The 18,054-nt window shown below is 40.0% G+C and overlaps 1 protein-coding gene across 1 annotated transcript in view; it reads right to left on the bottom strand.

Moving 5' to 3' along the window:
* MAP1B (microtubule associated protein 1B) overlaps window positions 1-18,054 on the bottom strand; it is a 70,595-nt gene that overhangs the window by 15,189 nt on the left and 37,352 nt on the right. The window contains exons 3-4 of the mRNA XM_031602608.2: window positions 8,757-8,839; window positions 4,966-5,106 (exon numbers count right to left, since the gene is read on the bottom strand). Of these exons, the coding sequence (XP_031458468.2) occupies window positions 4,966-5,106; window positions 8,757-8,839 (224 nt within the window). The remainder of the gene's footprint in view (window positions 1-4,965; window positions 5,107-8,756; window positions 8,840-18,054) is intronic.

The raw sequence follows: 18,054 nt of genomic DNA, 5'->3' as shown, positions 1-18,054 counted from the left end.
TATTTTAAACCTTCTTGTAAAGGTGGGGAAACACAGCCCATCTCTCTTGTGTTTGTTCTTAATAAAGAGAACACCAAACAATATAAAATTCTTTAAAGAGTAATTCAGACATAAGATATCACAATCTTCTTTACAGAAACACAATTGTCAGTTTAGCTATAAGCACAGTTTCCACAAAGATGTTATACATTATGCTACAGCTGAATAATTTGAAAGTCTTGGACCACAAACTGAATCAGCGGAAAAAATGTATATATATAAATGAATGATGTTTGATTTCAGTAGACCTCTGTGCACCTCTGTGTGTGCCTTGCTTCCTTTCCTCGTGTTACATTATTTATTTTCAGCATTTACTAAAAATAAAACTCAGCAAAGATGCAGCGTCTGCTATAAACACAAAAATAACCCAGTCAATATCTAAATAAAGCAGAACATAAATATTTTTCTATCTATCTTCCTTTGTCAACCTTACATAGTATTCAAACTGTTTGATAGGAGTATAAAGACATTTCACTCATATGTCAGACACAGCTTTGTCTGAAAAAGAGCAAATGAAAATGCAAAAGAAAAGAAATGAAAGCAGCGTGTACAGAAAAGGATAAAAGATAAGGAAAATGGGAAACTTATTCCAGTTGCTTGTCACAAAAATAAGAGGCACAGCAGAAATCACAACTCTGAAATGGTTCTTGAGGATAGCCATGCTGTCTCTTTGATCAGGGCTGAAAACACATTATAAGGGAGTAAAAAACCCATTCCTTTGGAAAAATAAGTCAAAGTATGTTACATACATAAGGTGATAATTTGTGTACACAATGTTTGTCATGTGGGCCAATTTTCTGTCTAGATAAAAAATTGTGCAGTAATTCAGTAAGCTAATGTATATATCAGGTCAAGGTTTGGGGTTACTCCAGTCTAGTTTGTATTGCACTGTATTTGGATTTCTGCTTCATACTTCTAGATTCAAACTTTGTTTGCTCCTAAGAGTTGGCACATGTAATGCCGATATTGTTAAGCTACTGGTAGTGCAAGCCAATGAAGGGCTCGTAAAAAATTATTCCCAACATAGATCCTATGTTCTAGAAACAGCAAACTCAGTACTTGTCCTGAAGAGGCCTTAATGGATTTGCATGTCTAACAGCAACACAAATGCAATGACAGTTTCATGGAATCATAGAATGGCTTAGGTTGGAGAAGATCTTAAAGATCTCTACTAGATCAAGCTGCCCAGGATCCCAGCCAACCTGGCCTTGAATGCTTCCAGAGACAGGGCATCCACAACCTCTCTGGGCAATCTGTTTCAGTGCCTCACCATCCTTTGAGTAAAAATTTTTTCCTAACTTTTAGTTTAAAGCCATTCCCCCTTTTCCTATCACTATCAGACCATGTAAAAAGTCACTCTCCCTCCTGCTTGTAAGCCCTCTTCAAGCACTGGAAGGCTGCAGTGAGGTCTCCCCAGATCCTTCTCTTCTCCACACTGAACAAGTCCAACAACCTCAGCCTTTCTTCATAGGAGAGGTGTTCCAGCCCTTTGATCATCTTTGTTGCCTTCAGCAACTGCTCAGTAAGCAGTTCCATTGCTTACTCTATTTAATAACAAGAAAACAATAACTGCTCGTTCTCTTCCCTGGATTAAAACTCAGACCAGGGGCAAAGAACTACATTTATGAACCCGGCCATCTTTTCAAGCACTGTAGTACATCTGTTGAAGGTAAAGAGCAAGGCCTCTGCTCAGAAAGAATACAAGATTGCTTCATATCCTGGACCACAAAGGGAAAAAGAAAGGTTTTCCTCCACTAGATGCTGCTGGAAAGGCAGAAGAATAGGGCATCTTCAACATTCTGGCACAAGAAAAGTTGAAAACATTATTAAGTATCGTGTGCAGGAAGGTCTGCAAGCTAGAGATGGATTTCTGAATCGAGCTTCAAAAGACATTTCTTTTTCCTTTGTAATTTCACTTCATGACCATAGTTCAGATAATGAACAGAAACATAAACTTCATACAAAACTCATCAAACCTTACATGGGTCAGGACAGAACAGGAATGCTCTATTTACCATTTGGAAAAACACTAACCAATTCTTTGCTAGCTTTTCTTTCTAATAGTTCTTCCATTTTGCAGATGCCTTGAAAACTTGCCATTAATGAGTACGTAAAAAATGTCACACCTACAAAGTGCAATATGTCAAGCAGGATTTTTCTTTAGATTTCTGAAATATGTAGAAGCAGTGAGAAGTCAAGGCTCAGTGACAACAAGCTGGACACCACATTCTCAAAGGGCTGTGCTATCTGGCAAGCATGTCACTAGCAGAGAGGAGCCATGGAATCCTCCTTGGAGCCTATGGGAATGTAACCGACTTGCCACACAGAAGTCCCCATGTGGCTCTAACATGTTGCCAGCCACCACCACACCACTCTCAAGCCAGATGTTTGGATTCCTAACTAATGGTAGGATTCCGGAAGAATCAAGCAGAAATGGGATCAGGAAAGCCAAGGCATGGATGGAACTACTCTTGGTGAGGGATGTTAAAAATAAGAACAGATTCTACAGACACATTGGTCAGAAAAGACAGGCCAAAAAGAGTGTACCCCCTCAGATAAATGAGAGGGGAAGACTGGCTACAACATACATGGAGAAGGCTGAAGTACCCAGTAAATTCTGTCTCTGCACTGGCAGTCAGGCTTCTTGTGTCACTCAGGTTCTCAAACCTCACATCCCTGAACCTCTAGGTGAATAATGGGTGAGCAAAATCTCTCACACTCTAAGAGAAGAGCAAATTTGAGACCACCTCAGGAGACTGAACGTATATGAGTCTATGGGGCTGGATGACATGCATTTGAGAGTCCTGAAGAAGCTGGCTGACGTGGTTGACATACTGCTCTCCATCATAATTGAAAAATCATGACTGACAGGTGAGATGGAGGAATATCAGTTTGCAGTGTGGACTATTCAGTGGATGAGGAACTGTTTGGATAGTCACAGCTAGAGGGTTGCTGAACATAGAACATAGGTCAGACGGAGGCCGATCACAAGTGGCGCCCTCCAGGATCCCATCTTGGTAGCTCTTTCATATCCTTATCAATTGATTGAGCGTACCCACAGTAAGTTTGAAGATGACACCAAGCTGAGTGGTGCAGTTAACACTACAGAAGGAAGGAATACCATTCAGATGGACCTGGACAGGCTCAAGAAGTGGGACCATGTGAACGGAATGAAATTCATCAAAGCCAAGCAAGGCCAAGTGCAAGATGTTGCACTTGAGTTGGTGCAATCCCAGATATGCATACAACCTGGGGGAAGAACTCATTGAAATCAGCTCTGATGAGAAGGACTTGAGAGTCCTAATGGACGAAAAGCTGGACATGAGCCAGCACTGTGCAGTTGCAGCTCAGAAACCAATTGTATCTTGGGCTGCATCAAGAGAGGGGTGGCCAGCAGGGTGATTGTCCCACTCTATTCTGCCCTTACAGGGCCCTATCTGGAGTACTGTGTCCAGGCATGGAGCCCCCGGCACAAAATATGGAGCTGTTGGAACAGGTCCAGAGGAGGGCCACAAAGATGATCAAAGGGCTGAAGTATCTCTCCTATGAAAAAAGATGGAAGTAGCTGGGTTTGTTTAGTTTCAAGAAGAGAAGACTCCAGGGAAACATCATTGTGGCTTTCCAGTACTTGAGGAGAGCTTATAAGTAGAAGAGAGACTGACTTTTTCATGGTCAAATAGTGATAAGACAAGGGAGAATGACTTTAAACTAAAAGAGGAGAAATTTAGATTAGATTTGAGGGGGGAGAAATTTTCACTAGAAGGTAGTGAGGCACAGGAACAGGTTGCCAAGAGAAGCTGTGGATATCCCATCCCTTAAGGTATTCAAGGCCAGGTTGGATGAGGCCATGGCAGCCTGATGTAGTGAATGGCACCCCTTCCTACAGGAGGGTTGGAACTAGATGATCTTTAAGGTCCTTTCCAATCCAATCTACAACCTGCCCCTAGTTTTGCATGAAGTCCCATGTGTTCCTTCTTAGCCAGAGGTGTATGGAGTTCAGGCTGGCTATTCAAAAAAAGGAACTGCAAATTAACACTGACTTCTAGTGATCAAATGCATTTCAAAGAGCAGGAATCCAGTTCTTCACCAAGCCTTACAACCCTATGCTGAACAACTTCATTTTGTGAACGCTATCAAATGGATACAATAAAGTCACACCAGTGCAAACTTTACTTTTTCAGTTCTGAACTTTCAAATCTTACTCCATTGAAATTCTCCTAATTAATTTTGGAAACTAAAATCCAATGGATGCAGCCATATAGTTTATTTAAATATATGACTTACACAATAGCCAAATTAAGTGTGACAGCTTGTTTACTGTGGGTTCCTGCCCTATGGGAGCTTTTAGACACAGCACATTAAGCAGGACATCAAACTAACAAGCCATGAAACAAACAGCATTAAATACTGGTATACTTTATATTTTTGGTTAATAAGAATTGCAATATTTGCAGATTTCACTGGCCAAATTTTAAACACTACAGTAAAGAAGCCAAGCAGATAGGTGTACAAAATACTACAACTATACAGACTGCCTCTGTTTTATTTAATGTCACCAATGGCTCAGCTGCCAACAGGCAAGAACCTCTGTCAAATTCAATTTTACATCTCTGTTTGCAGCTTAGATAAATCACCTGTACATTTCAGGAAAAACTGTATTTCCTCTTATTGTAAAAAGTTCATTGGTTTTCTGTTTCTCAAGTTAAAACTTAGTTCTCCGAATCACAATGCAATTCTTCAGTTAAACAATCCACATACAAAGCAAATGAAATAGATATTTTGGAAAAAAGCTCATCATGAAGAATAAAAAAAATCAACATGAAACTGTCAACACTACCACCAACTTAATCCGTAATGCCATTTCTTATAGTCTTGAAACCTGTGCCATTGCATGACCATGAATGGAAGATACTTTTCTAAGCATACCTCTTGATCTGTGAAGATCTCAATGAAGTTCTGGAAGGAGAAGGATCCTGACTGAAGGATGAGCTCTCCTGTGTTCTCAAAACACTGTCCAGTTAGTACAAGGAGCTTGTGTCTTGCAGCATCTGTAATCATCAAACGCACCTAGAGTGAAGGAAAGAAACAGATCAACAATGGGAGCTACCATGTGTTTCTCCATTCCTCTGAGAAAGTTCCGTTTACTTCACTTAATTTAACACGTGTTTCACAGCAGTATTCCAGGACTGCTGAAACATTATCGTTGCAGATCTGCTAACAAAAGACAATGAGAGAGGAGCAAAAGAAGGTATAAGATGTGATTAGGCAGAATCAAACTAAAGACTTGAGAAAAAAACCAGGAGCAGACGAGAATAAAATCCAAATTATAAGTAGTATTTTCAATTAACATTCTTCATATAACTCTTGGTAAATTTTAATAGCACAGTAATGGGATAGTCTTTGATAACTGTCTCCATGTGCTAATGAGGGACAACTACACTTTGTTTTGGAAGGTCATTCTTTTTAACCCTCTATACAGCATTTCTTGTCATTCATGTGCAAAAATGTCCCTGACAAGAAACAGATACAAATAATAATTCTGCTTCAATAAAATCATAAACTTCAACATCAGGCATTCAGATACAGTCACGTGCACCATTCACATACCTTGATGCCAATAACTATGGTCTTTCTGTAGTGTGCTAGCCAAAGATCTTATTTAATACACACTTAGTATATTATGTGGGTGCTTGATGGCTCAAAGGAACTTACTATTGAGAAGTAGCCTTCTTCTCCATTTTGAAATAACTCTTAATTTCTTTGGAATAGATTTTGATTACTTTGCTTGACTCTCGGTACAGCAAATAGTAACTCCTGTTTCTGCCTATTTAACTGCATGCTAAGAAAAATCCACATGCTCACTGTGGTTCTGTTGGCTAAAATCAACTTAAATTGAAGAATAAAAATAAATAACACCTTTGTAAGATCCTATACCATTGAGTAAACTGTTTGCAAATTTATCAGAAGTTTTGCCCAGCACTGAATAATCGATTCAGAATAAAGTAAGGCATGAATTTCAAGTTTGGTAATTCCTCTGTTCAAGGAGAACTAATATAAAACAGAGTAGCAATTCCAGAATAAGGCTATTCAGATATTAAACTAAATGAGAATTGTCCATCTGAAACAATTACGCATGTAGATATTGCATCCAAACTCCATCACCATGGAGATGACATAATCACCTCAGCATTCCTAGCAAGCCATTCTTTCAAATTCGTATATTGACTGTTAAGCAATCAGTTGTTCTGAATAATTCCCTCTCATGCCAGGGAGGCTGAGCCAGGAAGTCTTGATTTAAATCTCTGCTGAACAGCTCATGTTCTCAGCACAAGTAGAAAAGAGACACTGAAGAGTTTCTGTCTGAAAGAGGATGATTACCGCATCTTCACTGTTATTTTATTAAATAAGTGACCTTGACTTTATGCAGCAGGAAGTTTCTTTAGTTAAACACAGGACTAATGCTGGCTGATCAGTAATTCCACTAGATGATTATAAATTCAACAATCTATTTCTATTCCAGAAAAGAATACAGATAAGTGCAGTGGAGTGTATGTGTGTCCTGCAACCCTATCGGTTTCAGCTGTATTAAAACTATAAAAGAACTGTTTTCCTCTGCTGTCTTTTCTCTCATTGCTGGCAGCAGCTCTAGGCAGTTTGCCGACTTATGTATAAACTCACCAGTTTTCCAACAGCAAAATTATTTCCTGACTTGGGAACCAGTAATACGTGACTGTCACATAAGTCCCCTTCAACCTATTTTATTAATTGATGGTTCTGCAGAATAAATTGGTACTGCAGAGATAAAAAACTATGGCAGGAAAAAAAGGCAAATAAATGCTTGCAGATTGCAGAGCATAACATACACACAAAAGAACTTCCAGAGACACATTAATTCTGTGTCTGGCTATAATCAGGGCATTCTGAGGGACTACCAGAATTTTGTCTGCCGATTTCAAGACCTTCAAAAAAAAATATTGCAAGGTGATGATTCAGTTCAACTTTACCCTTGGTTGAAGTCCCAGATTGTTTAAAGAAAGTGAATGGCAAAACATAACCTCAGCCAAAAGCAGATTACTTATGGTACAGTTGTGGGAGTATTATGGTAATGGAACAGGGTTTTAAAAAATGAGGGAACTGTTAATAGTTTTCAGAAATTTGTTTTCTTAGGGCAATTCTGTCCTTTTGGGCTTCTCTCTTTTGTGAGGTATTTGGCAGCTGACATAACACGATAGGAGCTGCGGGCAGAACCATGCTTGAACTACAACCAGTACGCCTGTCACCAGCCTAATTAGCAGAAGTTTGTTCTAACATCTTTTGCCTTTATTTTTCTTGAATTGATAGATTCAATTTCCTCTTCTGATGAAGTCAGACCTCCATGGTATATCACTGTCTCCTGAACTGCAAGCTGGAAAACTTTTGATGCGTGAAACTCAGTTTTCTAATTTGCCACAGTGGGCAAAGAATGTCTCTTTCAATCTTCATTGTAATTCTCCTAACTCTTTCTTATCGTCTCTTCTGGCTTTTGTCCAGTGAGACTGTTGTTTAGCCAGCCAAGGTAAATCTCAGCTTCTGACTTCTGGCTGTGACCAGCTTGGCATGATGAAAGCAAAGCAAAGATTGCCTCCCACAGTCTAGTGAGAGGAAATTAATGGTAACCCAGCCAAATATATTCCTGAGCCAAAGGAGTAAAGCCAGAGTTCAGAAGTCATTAATTGGCCTCAGATCATGTTCTTCCATGTGGTCACCCAACAAAAGAAGACAAGCAACAGCAACAGAAACAGCATTTCCCTGCTGTTGGCAGTTCATTCTGCACACACTTTAAAGCTTTTTACTCTGAAAGCCTGAATGTATTAAAGACAATCTTAAAAGAGCTGCTACCCAGTTGCCCTTCCTCTAATGCAATGTAAGGTACTTTCACACATAATCTTGAAGTCAATTGAGCTGCCATTAACTAAGATTGATTAGCTACTTTTAAAAACTTTTAAAACTTGATAAATTTCATTTGCTTCAGTGTGTTTCTTCCTGTTGGTATAAAACCAGACTTTTTTTACAAAGTACTGAAAGTAGAGCCATTTCATTTCTCCAAAGGAATCGTACTATGTCAGTTTTCTCAGCACCAGCAAGCACTACAATTATCCCTGTTTTTCCAACCTTCAGTCTCACTAGACAAATTTCTCAATTTTGTCTTCAAACTCCCTGCTTAGTTCTTCAGCCCTAGTAAGTTTATGAGGAGCTGGCACTATCAAGAGTCCATAGATCACATCACATGCTCTTTGAAGGACAGATCATATGGATCATAATCGAGGCACCACCACACAGGATGCAGGTCTTCTGAGACTTAAATTTGTCTCAGGGCACCTGGTTTCTTTTCAGGCTTTTTTTTTTTTTTTAAGTAAAGTAGATGTCCAGAGCTATCAACAGTAGAAGAACAGAAAAAAAACAGATGTAGTTTCATCACTGGTGCTTCCACTTCATCAGGAAGGGAAGTTGGTGCATTATGAGGAAAGGAGTGCTAGGATCAGAGATCTGCTTTTGTCTTACATCTTTGACGTCCTACCAGTAGCCTAGGAAACTAGAGAGAAAATCAAGGGAAGGCTGATAATGTTTATGGTGTTTACTCCTAAAGTGTTTTCATCTATAGCTAGGATCTGCTCTCACCCTGCCAACCTAACAGAGCTTTTACGACCCACCTAGTGCAATATTTCTGAGTGACTTACCTCGGTACTAACTGCTTCATCCGAGGGATTGATCAGGACTACGGTTTCTAAGACATCACTTCTGTGGTGAAGAATTTTCTGACCTGCAAGCACAGAAAGAAATAAAAAAAAAAAAAGAAACTAAATTAAGTAAGCCATGCACCAGGGTTCAAAACAGTTCTTTACATATTCTTTGTGACAGCTCCCTGGTTCCCCACAGCCACAGACACTGCACAGGCTCATGTTTTCAGAAACATTAATGGCATGGGGTTCCATGGGCCAGAATCTCCAGAAAGTCGAGGTGATCAGCGACTGGGGTAACTATCACCAGCAGAGCACCTGAGCCCATGTTTTCAAGGACATAACTGCACCACAAATACAGCTGAGACTACACAATCCCAAGTGGATTTAAACGAGCTTTCCCAGGAACTATGTGTAGCTCAGTTGCAGCAGCAGAGAAGTCAGCGCAGGCTGCAAACTTCCCTTGCGAGGAGGAAAGTGAATATTTGTGCCACACATCAGTACTACTCACCAAGCACAGTTGGTAAGGTGACATGAGCAGAGCAGTCCAGGGGCTGTCCCCATTACACTCTGCCAGCAGCACATCAAGCAGACCCCAACCTCCCCAGCTGCACCAAACTAACCACTGGAAATCAGCCCAACAAAACTCCCTTTTCAGCCTTTTCCCTAATGTTCTCTAACACTGGGACACCGAAAAAAAATCGCTGTCAGGATGGTCTGACACTTGCTGCCCTGCCACAGTGCTTCATCTCCCTACTTGCAAAAACTTTAACAAGCAATGTTAGGCAACAAGGGTGAACAGACGTGCAAAATAACAGCTAGCTCCAGGATGAATAACGTCTGGGCAGGCTTGGTGCATCGCAGCCTGCTGGCGTTCATACTTAGTAGTTAGTTTGTCTGTGTGTTTAATAGTGATATTCATCTGACTGTGAGTAGATGCCAAAGAAACACAACAGGACTCTTGACATCTTTTTTCTTATGGTAATTGGCAAACCCTTATCAGCATCTCTTTCTGTGAGAACTGTAGTGAGATTAATTAGCAGCTGTTTTGTCATTCAGAAATGCAGACTAGTAATTAGTTCAAAACCAGAATAGCTTTCCCTTCCAAGCAAACCACTCAGCATAATATTAATTAATTAAAATAATTAATTGTGCTTAGAAGGAAGTAGGGGGGGAACAGAACAAGTCACCTATTTGCCAACTTAGAACAGCTCCCCTGTAAAGAGATTTAAAATAACAAGTGCAAGAACAGTAATGGTGAAAAGGGCTCTGCATTCCTGCAAGAACAAGAGCAGCATCAAGGCAGTCTGAGAGGGTGGGTCACCAGCCTTTCCCACACAGCCCTGGCCCTGCCTTTGCTCGTCCTGCTCCCTCCTCCTCCTCACCCTGAGCTCAACAAGGTCTCTATTCACTGCATCTTCTGCTGTTGCTTTGGTGAAGCTCTGCATTTATAAGCATAACAGCTTGCAATCTAACGATAGAAAGAGAAGGAAAAGGAAAAAAAAAAAAAAAAGAATGCTCTCGATAAAAATGTGAAACGGGGTTACTGCTTTTTTTCTTTTGCTTGACAGTGCCAAAAGACTTGTGGATAAAAATCAAATCCATTTAAAGAAACCTACTTTTCTTAGGACCTGTGGCTTTGCATGTACTTGTTTGAACAAAGGAGACAGGCATATTATGGAAAGGGAGGAGTTCAGGTCTTCCTCTGCAGCATCCCGTTCTAGCATTAACCCTTGTAATTCAATTTATTTTAATAGGTCTGCTTCCTTGCCTTACAGGAATGCATACATAAGGTTACATTCAGTAAAACATCCAGCTGGCTCTGTTACCACAGACTCCTTCAGAACACGCCCTACGATCAGATATTTTAGTTACTATACAGGCTTCTGTGAAATGGAGAGATTAAAGAGTTTGTTGAACTTAATGTTGGGAAGGAAACAAAAGAAATTGTCACCCTCTAGCTGCCACAGAAATTTCTCATGTTATAGCTGATGACACAGAACACACACTTTGCTTCAGGCCAAACTAAGTCTCATATATGATTAGATGTTAACACATTAAATGTAGCTGGAAAAGAAATGCATTTAGCCACATGCAAAGTTAGACAAAGATAGTGTCCACCACACTCGACATGATGACTTGGGGCTTCACTGATGTGGCTCCAAGCTACCTCTGATGATGGGACAAAACTGACCTGAGGAGCCAAAATGCTTGCTGACCACCACTGATGGTGGTTACTTACTGCAACTTACTAAATTATAGATGGAGTGGGAGAACTGGGGATGTTTGTAGAAGATCTGAGGTTGCTCTAAATTAACTCTACCTGATTTTTACAGCCTATCTCTACTCCTATGTTGGAATGGTTTTGTGACACGATAGAGAAGGGAAGAAGTTTCTAGATTGCACAGTAGTGGTTGGATTTTATCCAACTTTAGTTTCTGGAAGGCAAGACAAAATCCTATCTAAAGATTCAGGAAATAAACATTAATTCTCTTTGGAAGAAATTTAAGTTTCTGTTCATCATTAATTTTAGTAATTTAAGCTTCACATTAAAAATAGATATGAATAGAGTCATGGAAGCCGTTTGATTCAGAATCAGTCCAATAGAGTAGAGAAGTAAACAGAACATGACAGTTACTTCATCCCAGAATCAGCCCAGTTCCTATGGCCATAGGATGTCACAGATCATTGCTTGACCAAATATTGATGATATGTATACTAGGATTATTGACATCAGTATTGCTCCTAGAGAAGTGACTCAACAGGCTTCTAACTTGGTCTTTTCAGGCCAATCAAGAAGCATGCTCGTGGGACCCACTTTTAACAGGGACTATACTGCAGTTAATTTTGTGCAAACACAGCATGTGAGTGCACAGTCAGGGAAAGCAAGTAAGTGTGACTTCAAGTCCCTTTGAAGCAAGGACCCCTACTGACAGTCTTCTCTTCTCTGGCTTTCACTGTGCAACACCAGCCCAAGGGGATGCATACTTTAGGCAACATGCTACTCAACAGAATAGTTCCCATCAGCCCTTCCCACCAACGAGGATGGGTGCAAGCACTCCCTCGCTCCTGCCACGGCTATTCCCATGCTATCAAATCAAGTAAAATTCAGAACAACTCATCCATAGAGAAAGCATGAAAATCTTTTCTGTGGTGATTCTTGGAGAAAGTGCAACGGGAGAACACCTTCTCTCTGCAGATAATCATCGTTTCGTGCCTGAACTGACATTCAGGTGCAACTCTTCAGCAACCTTTAATGTCTTCTCTATTTCATTGTAAAAACTTCAACGTATTGTTTGTCTTTCGTATTAACAGTATACTATGCCAGTTACTATCCTGGTGGCATTAGCAGATGGCACATCTTGCAAGGATTCCCAGTGAAATTTCTCACAAGTCTTAAATAGACACTGAACTCTTTGCAGCTGGAAATGTTTAGTGCTTTGTGATTGCAAATAGCAGCAATGCCCACAACTCCCTAGCTGCTTGCCTCTTGTGGAATAACTTCCGTATATCAATGGGAGGAAAAATCCTTTGAAACGAACCATGACGCATTCATTTCTATCTAAAATTCTTGAGAAGACATCTTAACAGAAAAATTCTGAGGAAGAGACATTTTCCCAATCAGGCAATATTGCGTTTGAGGAGCAGCAATGTGTAACATTTTTCCTCAACACTTCTGAGTACAGATGGAAGAGCAGGTTGGTATATTTTAGTTCCTATTCAGGACAAGATCCTGTTTACTGTTATTAGAGACACAGTTGCTCCTTAAAAGCTTTACCCAATGGCTTTATGTCCATGTTAAGCAAGAGCTGATGACTGAAAAATATTACTAGGTGAGGATTCTATATATGTGAATGTATAGAGCTTCAAGGCAGGCTTGTCTGAAGCACTAAGGTCAAAGCATGGGCAAGTCAGACACTTTTTTATATTTATTTTCATAGAAGAAAATATACAGGGAAAATAAAACAAAACGTGTAAAACATTTAAAAACTGAAGTAACAAGAAGCCTGAGGCATACAACAAGATGTCAGCGCACAGTATTTGAGCCGCTAAGATTCTGATAGAGTATCAGAGTATGCCTGTCACTTTTCTGGAAAGCAGTAACTGATGTTAAAGAGTCATCTCAGCCATCTCTGCTCAGATTTACCACACTTGATGAAGGGTATTGGGAGGTGATTGTATCCTTTGTATGTGATCCATTTAAGGTAATAAATTACTTTTGAGCTTTTTGCCTAGCAAACAATAGTGCAATAGCCCTTACCTTTTCAGTAACTGCTAGTTGTTTCACTTATTTTCCAGTGGGATTTCAAAAAGGTCATGATAACCTTGTGGTCAGCATGGTTGCTTTGTGTTATTAACAGGGCATTGTGAGTTCCAAATGACTGGTCAACTAGTGGCTGCTATTTCTTATACTAATTGAATAAATCCATTTTTCTTGTTTTCAATACAGAGATCAACATAGCTCTATAATTGTGACCAACCCCTAAACCTTCTGGCTGCCAACATGAATGCATGATGTTGCAAGAATTCCACACCAAGGAAAAAAGAGGAAGAACCTCCTTTACAGCAGAGTAGCAGTTATCTGGAGAAACCTTGCATGAATGACATGCAGCATTCTATCCACCTTCTCAGTTAAGATGGGGCCACCAGAGTACTTTACTGCTGACCTGAACTGCAAGCTACTCAAACAGGTACTAAATAGAGAGTTTTGCAGAGCTGCCAAAACAAATTCTGATGTAAAAATTTGGAGTTCTCTATCTGCAAGGATAGGATTCATGGACTTGATAGAGAAATGGTTGCATGAAGTTGAGGCACTGGACTATGGGAGCAGAACTTCAGAAAGTTCCTTCCAGGCACATTCTAAGAGCCCTGCAGGTAATGCAGGGTGTGGGAGCACTGACCAGTCTATCTCACAACTAGGTGACAGGATGGGGTGAGCCAATACGGGCATAACTCCATTTAAGTCAAAGAAGATAGATTCATTGCCACCCATGCTCAATGTAACCTAATGACTTCTTTCATTTAAGTGGGTGCAAAGAAGGAACAATCATTTTTATCAGCAAGAACTCTTATAGATTTGTAGGAATATCAGATTACTTTACACATTTCTGCATGAAAATAAAAAGCATTCTAGCTAGGATGCTGAACTGGCGTGACAGCTGTGAACAAAAAGTCAGTTCTACTAACATTGCTGAGCCTTCTGACAGTGACAAAGATTTAGAAGAGTGACACTGACTGTAAAGTGTTACTGTTTTCCATGTAATTATTTAAACCTATTATGTTAGGTTAGGCTCAGACTGAAATGTAACATGATGTACTTTTTAATAGAGAATTGCGTATAATCTCTGCTGATCTGCTGGACTCTGAACTCTGCCATGACTCTGCAAGAAGTGTGAATTCCTGCTTTACTTTCTTCTTCTGGAATATAAATGGAATTAATTTTCAGGTTTCATATGGTTTAGTGCCAATTTGGTGATGGCTAAGTGCTCTTCCTACTCAGCTCTAACTTGCAACAATTCATTAAGTACAAGTCCTGAGAGGCAGCATCTTGCATGTTGCTTTTAGGATCTTTAAGATCACTTCTATGTGATGAAATAAGACTAGTTAGATATAATTTCGCCTTAGTTCTTGGATGAGTCTTCATCCATCAGATTTCATTTGAGTTTATACTTCTAAGTAATGATAGTGTTCTGAACATAGAAGGCTAGACAGAAGACAAGAAGTTCCCAGTAAACGTACATGAAGCCAGCCCACCAATCCTTGTGCAAGACTCTCACCAGCAGTCAGAGAAAGAGAGCCAACACCTCTGCATGAACATTCATGGCCAGGTTCTTATCTTTCACCTCAAACTTCAGTCTCTACTTCTGATAGACTTAAGAGCTGAGATGTTCTTGGAGCTGCTGTGAAGTGTTGCCCCACATCGAAGAGCGCAGGGAATTCCATGGCTCCCACTGAAATCTCCTGGAGTGAATTTAGTGCCTTAAGCCACATCTTCACGCACCTCATTGATCAGTAGACTAATTGTATCAACTCTACACACCACATATTGATTTCCTGCACTCTGTCCTAACTTTATGAGACATCTAATTTCTGTCAAACTACAGTCATTCATCAAGCAGAAACAAACTGCTGGCCTTTCACTCCCCCCTGGTACTGTCAGGAGCAAACTACTACCCTCAGCTGTCATCACTCACCTTCAGAAACAGGATTTTTCTTCTAATTCTTCATGTTTTATAATTTCAGGGCTCTAATGATGACTGCAAATGTGCTAAAAATCTCCTCTGAACATGGAGGTATTAAAATAAGTACTGTGAGACAAGTTGAAGCAAATCATCCTAGAGCACAAGTACAAGTTTATGTATTACATTTTTAATGCCTACATAAATAAGTTTACTTGACAAAAAGAGGACACATCACAGAAATGTAACTAAGTCACTTATGGTTTTCATTACTCATTTCACTGAGGCTGTGAGTGAAACTAGAATCAAAGATAGCTCAATAAAATCAGAGCCAAAGAGAATAAGAATACGCCCCCTGTTTATATACCGTACTTGCAAAAGTAGTGGAGCCCCATGCTCCTGATAAATGAGTTCATCCTTGACTTTGTTTAAGGAAGAATATAACCAGTAGTCAGTCAGCAGCAGCACCAATCTGTTCCATGAATTCACCTGCAAGTTAGTCTTCTAGAACTAAAATTTGCTAGCAACAGGGAAGAAGACCAGCCATTTTGTGAAGAAAGCAGCTTATGTTTGCCAATCCTAATTAACAGTTAAAGAACGCTGAAATATTTTAAGAAGTAGTTGCAAAGATGTTCTTTTGCCTCAAACTTCAGTCTCTAATACTTGTAACCTTATGAGCTGAGAAGTTCTGAGCTGAGACATGAGTGTCTGCTTTTAACCACTGGAATCCTTTTTTCATTACAAGACCAAATACTCTTTATCCACTTTAGGATAACAAAATATTGCCAGAGACTAATATTCCATACTTCCAGAGGAACTACGTAGTATCCCAACCAATTGCTGCAGAGATACAGGGCTTCAGAGAGCAGTCTTTGCTTTCTCTTTCGATGCTCAGCTGTTGTTACAGGCAGACATGGCTGTTCCTGAACTCTGGCAATTCTATTCTTTTGTGGATCAGGACCATTTACAGTCCCGTAGGTGGATAAAGCTCAAATCCCAGAAGCCCTGTCCAACACTATTCGGACACATTCAATGTGTAAATTCAGTGAGACGATTGCAAGCAAAGGTCATAAATCCAAACTGGCATGCTATAGAATTATGCTTTGTAGACAGGCGAGTGCAGCTTTGTGACTCTACTGCAAGAAATGGTGCCCTATAATTGCAGGAACAAAAGGGGTGTTTAAAGAGCACTGCAATTTTGTATTTGGGCAAAAAGAAAGGAAAGAGCAACGGGGCACTACTGAGAGGGCATGGCTGCAAGACAAAGGAAGGCGTGAGGACAATTGCAAACATTGGTCTGGCTACTACAAATTGCATTAGCCCTGAAAACGCACAGCCCAGTGTGTGGAACCAGAGTCCCTGTGGGGCTTGAGCTTGCAGTCTGTGCTATGGCACTGTGGGGCACTGGTGCCTATTGTAGCCAGGCTGTAGAAATCGAGATTCTTCAATATAGAGGAATATATATTTTAGGAAAAAAATTCTCTGAAAGAGTGGTGAGGCATGGGAACAGCCTGCCCATGGAAATGGTGGAGTCATTGTTCCTGGAGGTGTCCAAGAACTGTGAGGATGTGGTAAAGAGGGATGTGGTTAGTGGTCATGTGGGGATGGGTTGACAGTTGAACCTGATGATCTTATTGGTCTTCTCCAATTTTCATGATTCTATGACCCTATGAATGGCCAGAAGGCCACGCAATGTCTCTGATCGTGTGAACTGCCTTGTTCAATAGTGTGGCTGTACTCTGTGCTTTTGAGAAGGCACCTCATGCCATGCCATGTCATTCCATCTGAAGGTTTTGATAGCAAATGGCATTCAATTGAAGTCATCATCTTCCTCAAGGATTGCACTTGCAAACTCATGAGAGGTTTCGGTAACAACTGGAAGACCAGCACTCATCAACATAGAAATATGCATAGGCAGCTTTCTGTCTTATTCTTAAATTGTTTTGCCCTCATGCCTTTTTATATAAATCATATATTATTTCATTTTCAAGGCAATAAGTAGCACTTACTAATGCTTCATATAAATAAAACACAAAGTATTTGTGATTCACTTCCTGAATGGCTTCCTGAAATGCACATTTGAATCCTATTTTGGAATATTTCCATATATTGGCTTCATAGATTAGAAATGAACTTTATCTTTTGAACATCTGATAGTTATGAAAGCATTTTAACTCCATTAAATAGAGATAAGGGAACATTTTTCAAGGTCATACAGAAACAGAAACCTGAATCTTTAGAAGCCAGGCAGAATGCCTTGGCTACACAATCCTTTTGGTTCTGCTGGGTACATCAGTGTCTTGTTATGCTTTGTAAAATACCGAACACTTAAAAAGCTATGCATAATGGATTATTTTTTAGAAGATCTCTTAAGTCGCCATTAACTACTTTCCACAGCTGAAATTCTTCCATAAACCATTTCCCTGGCTATTAAGATATTATTTGACAAATAATAGCTTTATCACTCCAGACATTTGGAACTTTAGCTACAAATGGCAGCAGAAAAGAGAAAACAGCATCCCCTGAAGTTAGCGAGAGATTTGGCAGGGACTATCTAGCAAAACCATATGAATTTAATCTTTTCCTCTCTTAGAATTTGTACCTCATAAACTTGATACAAGCAGGCTGGCAAAATGTAAGCAGTGGTCTTGAGTTACATATTTCCATTACAAGTAGTAATCTTAAAAAGCTGTCAGCAGCTGGTTAGAAAGTTAATGACATGCATGCTATGGTCAACCCTATACAACAATGTAGTCAGCAATCTTTTCATTGACTCATACTAATTTCTCTCCTGCCCTTAAATTTTCAATGCACAGAAAACGGCAAGGGCAGCTCTAAGATATGCTGCAGAACTGATGAGCAGATCTGGAGCTTTAGTTTTCAGCTGCACAGCACATTGCTCTGGTACTGCATAGCAATTGGCAGCAACACACGCCGACTGGAGACTGCAGTGGTGCAGAGAGCTGACTCATCATCCTGAAGGTCAAAAAAGTCCGCATTCAAGCCTGCCTTTGGGAGCACTACTAACCAGAGAAAAGAAAAGAGAACTGTACATCGGATCTATTCCAGAAACAATTTTTTCTGTCCACAGTGAAGGACACTTCTTCTTCTACTACCAG

This window comes from Phasianus colchicus, chromosome Z (genome assembly GCF_987193195.1).
Source record: "Phasianus colchicus chromosome Z, bPhaCol1.hap1.1, whole genome shotgun sequence".
Taxonomy (NCBI): Eukaryota; Metazoa; Chordata; class Aves; order Galliformes; family Phasianidae; genus Phasianus; species Phasianus colchicus.
The sequence above is the reverse complement of the archived record's forward strand: the minus strand, read 5'-3'. Positions and strand labels throughout refer to the sequence as shown.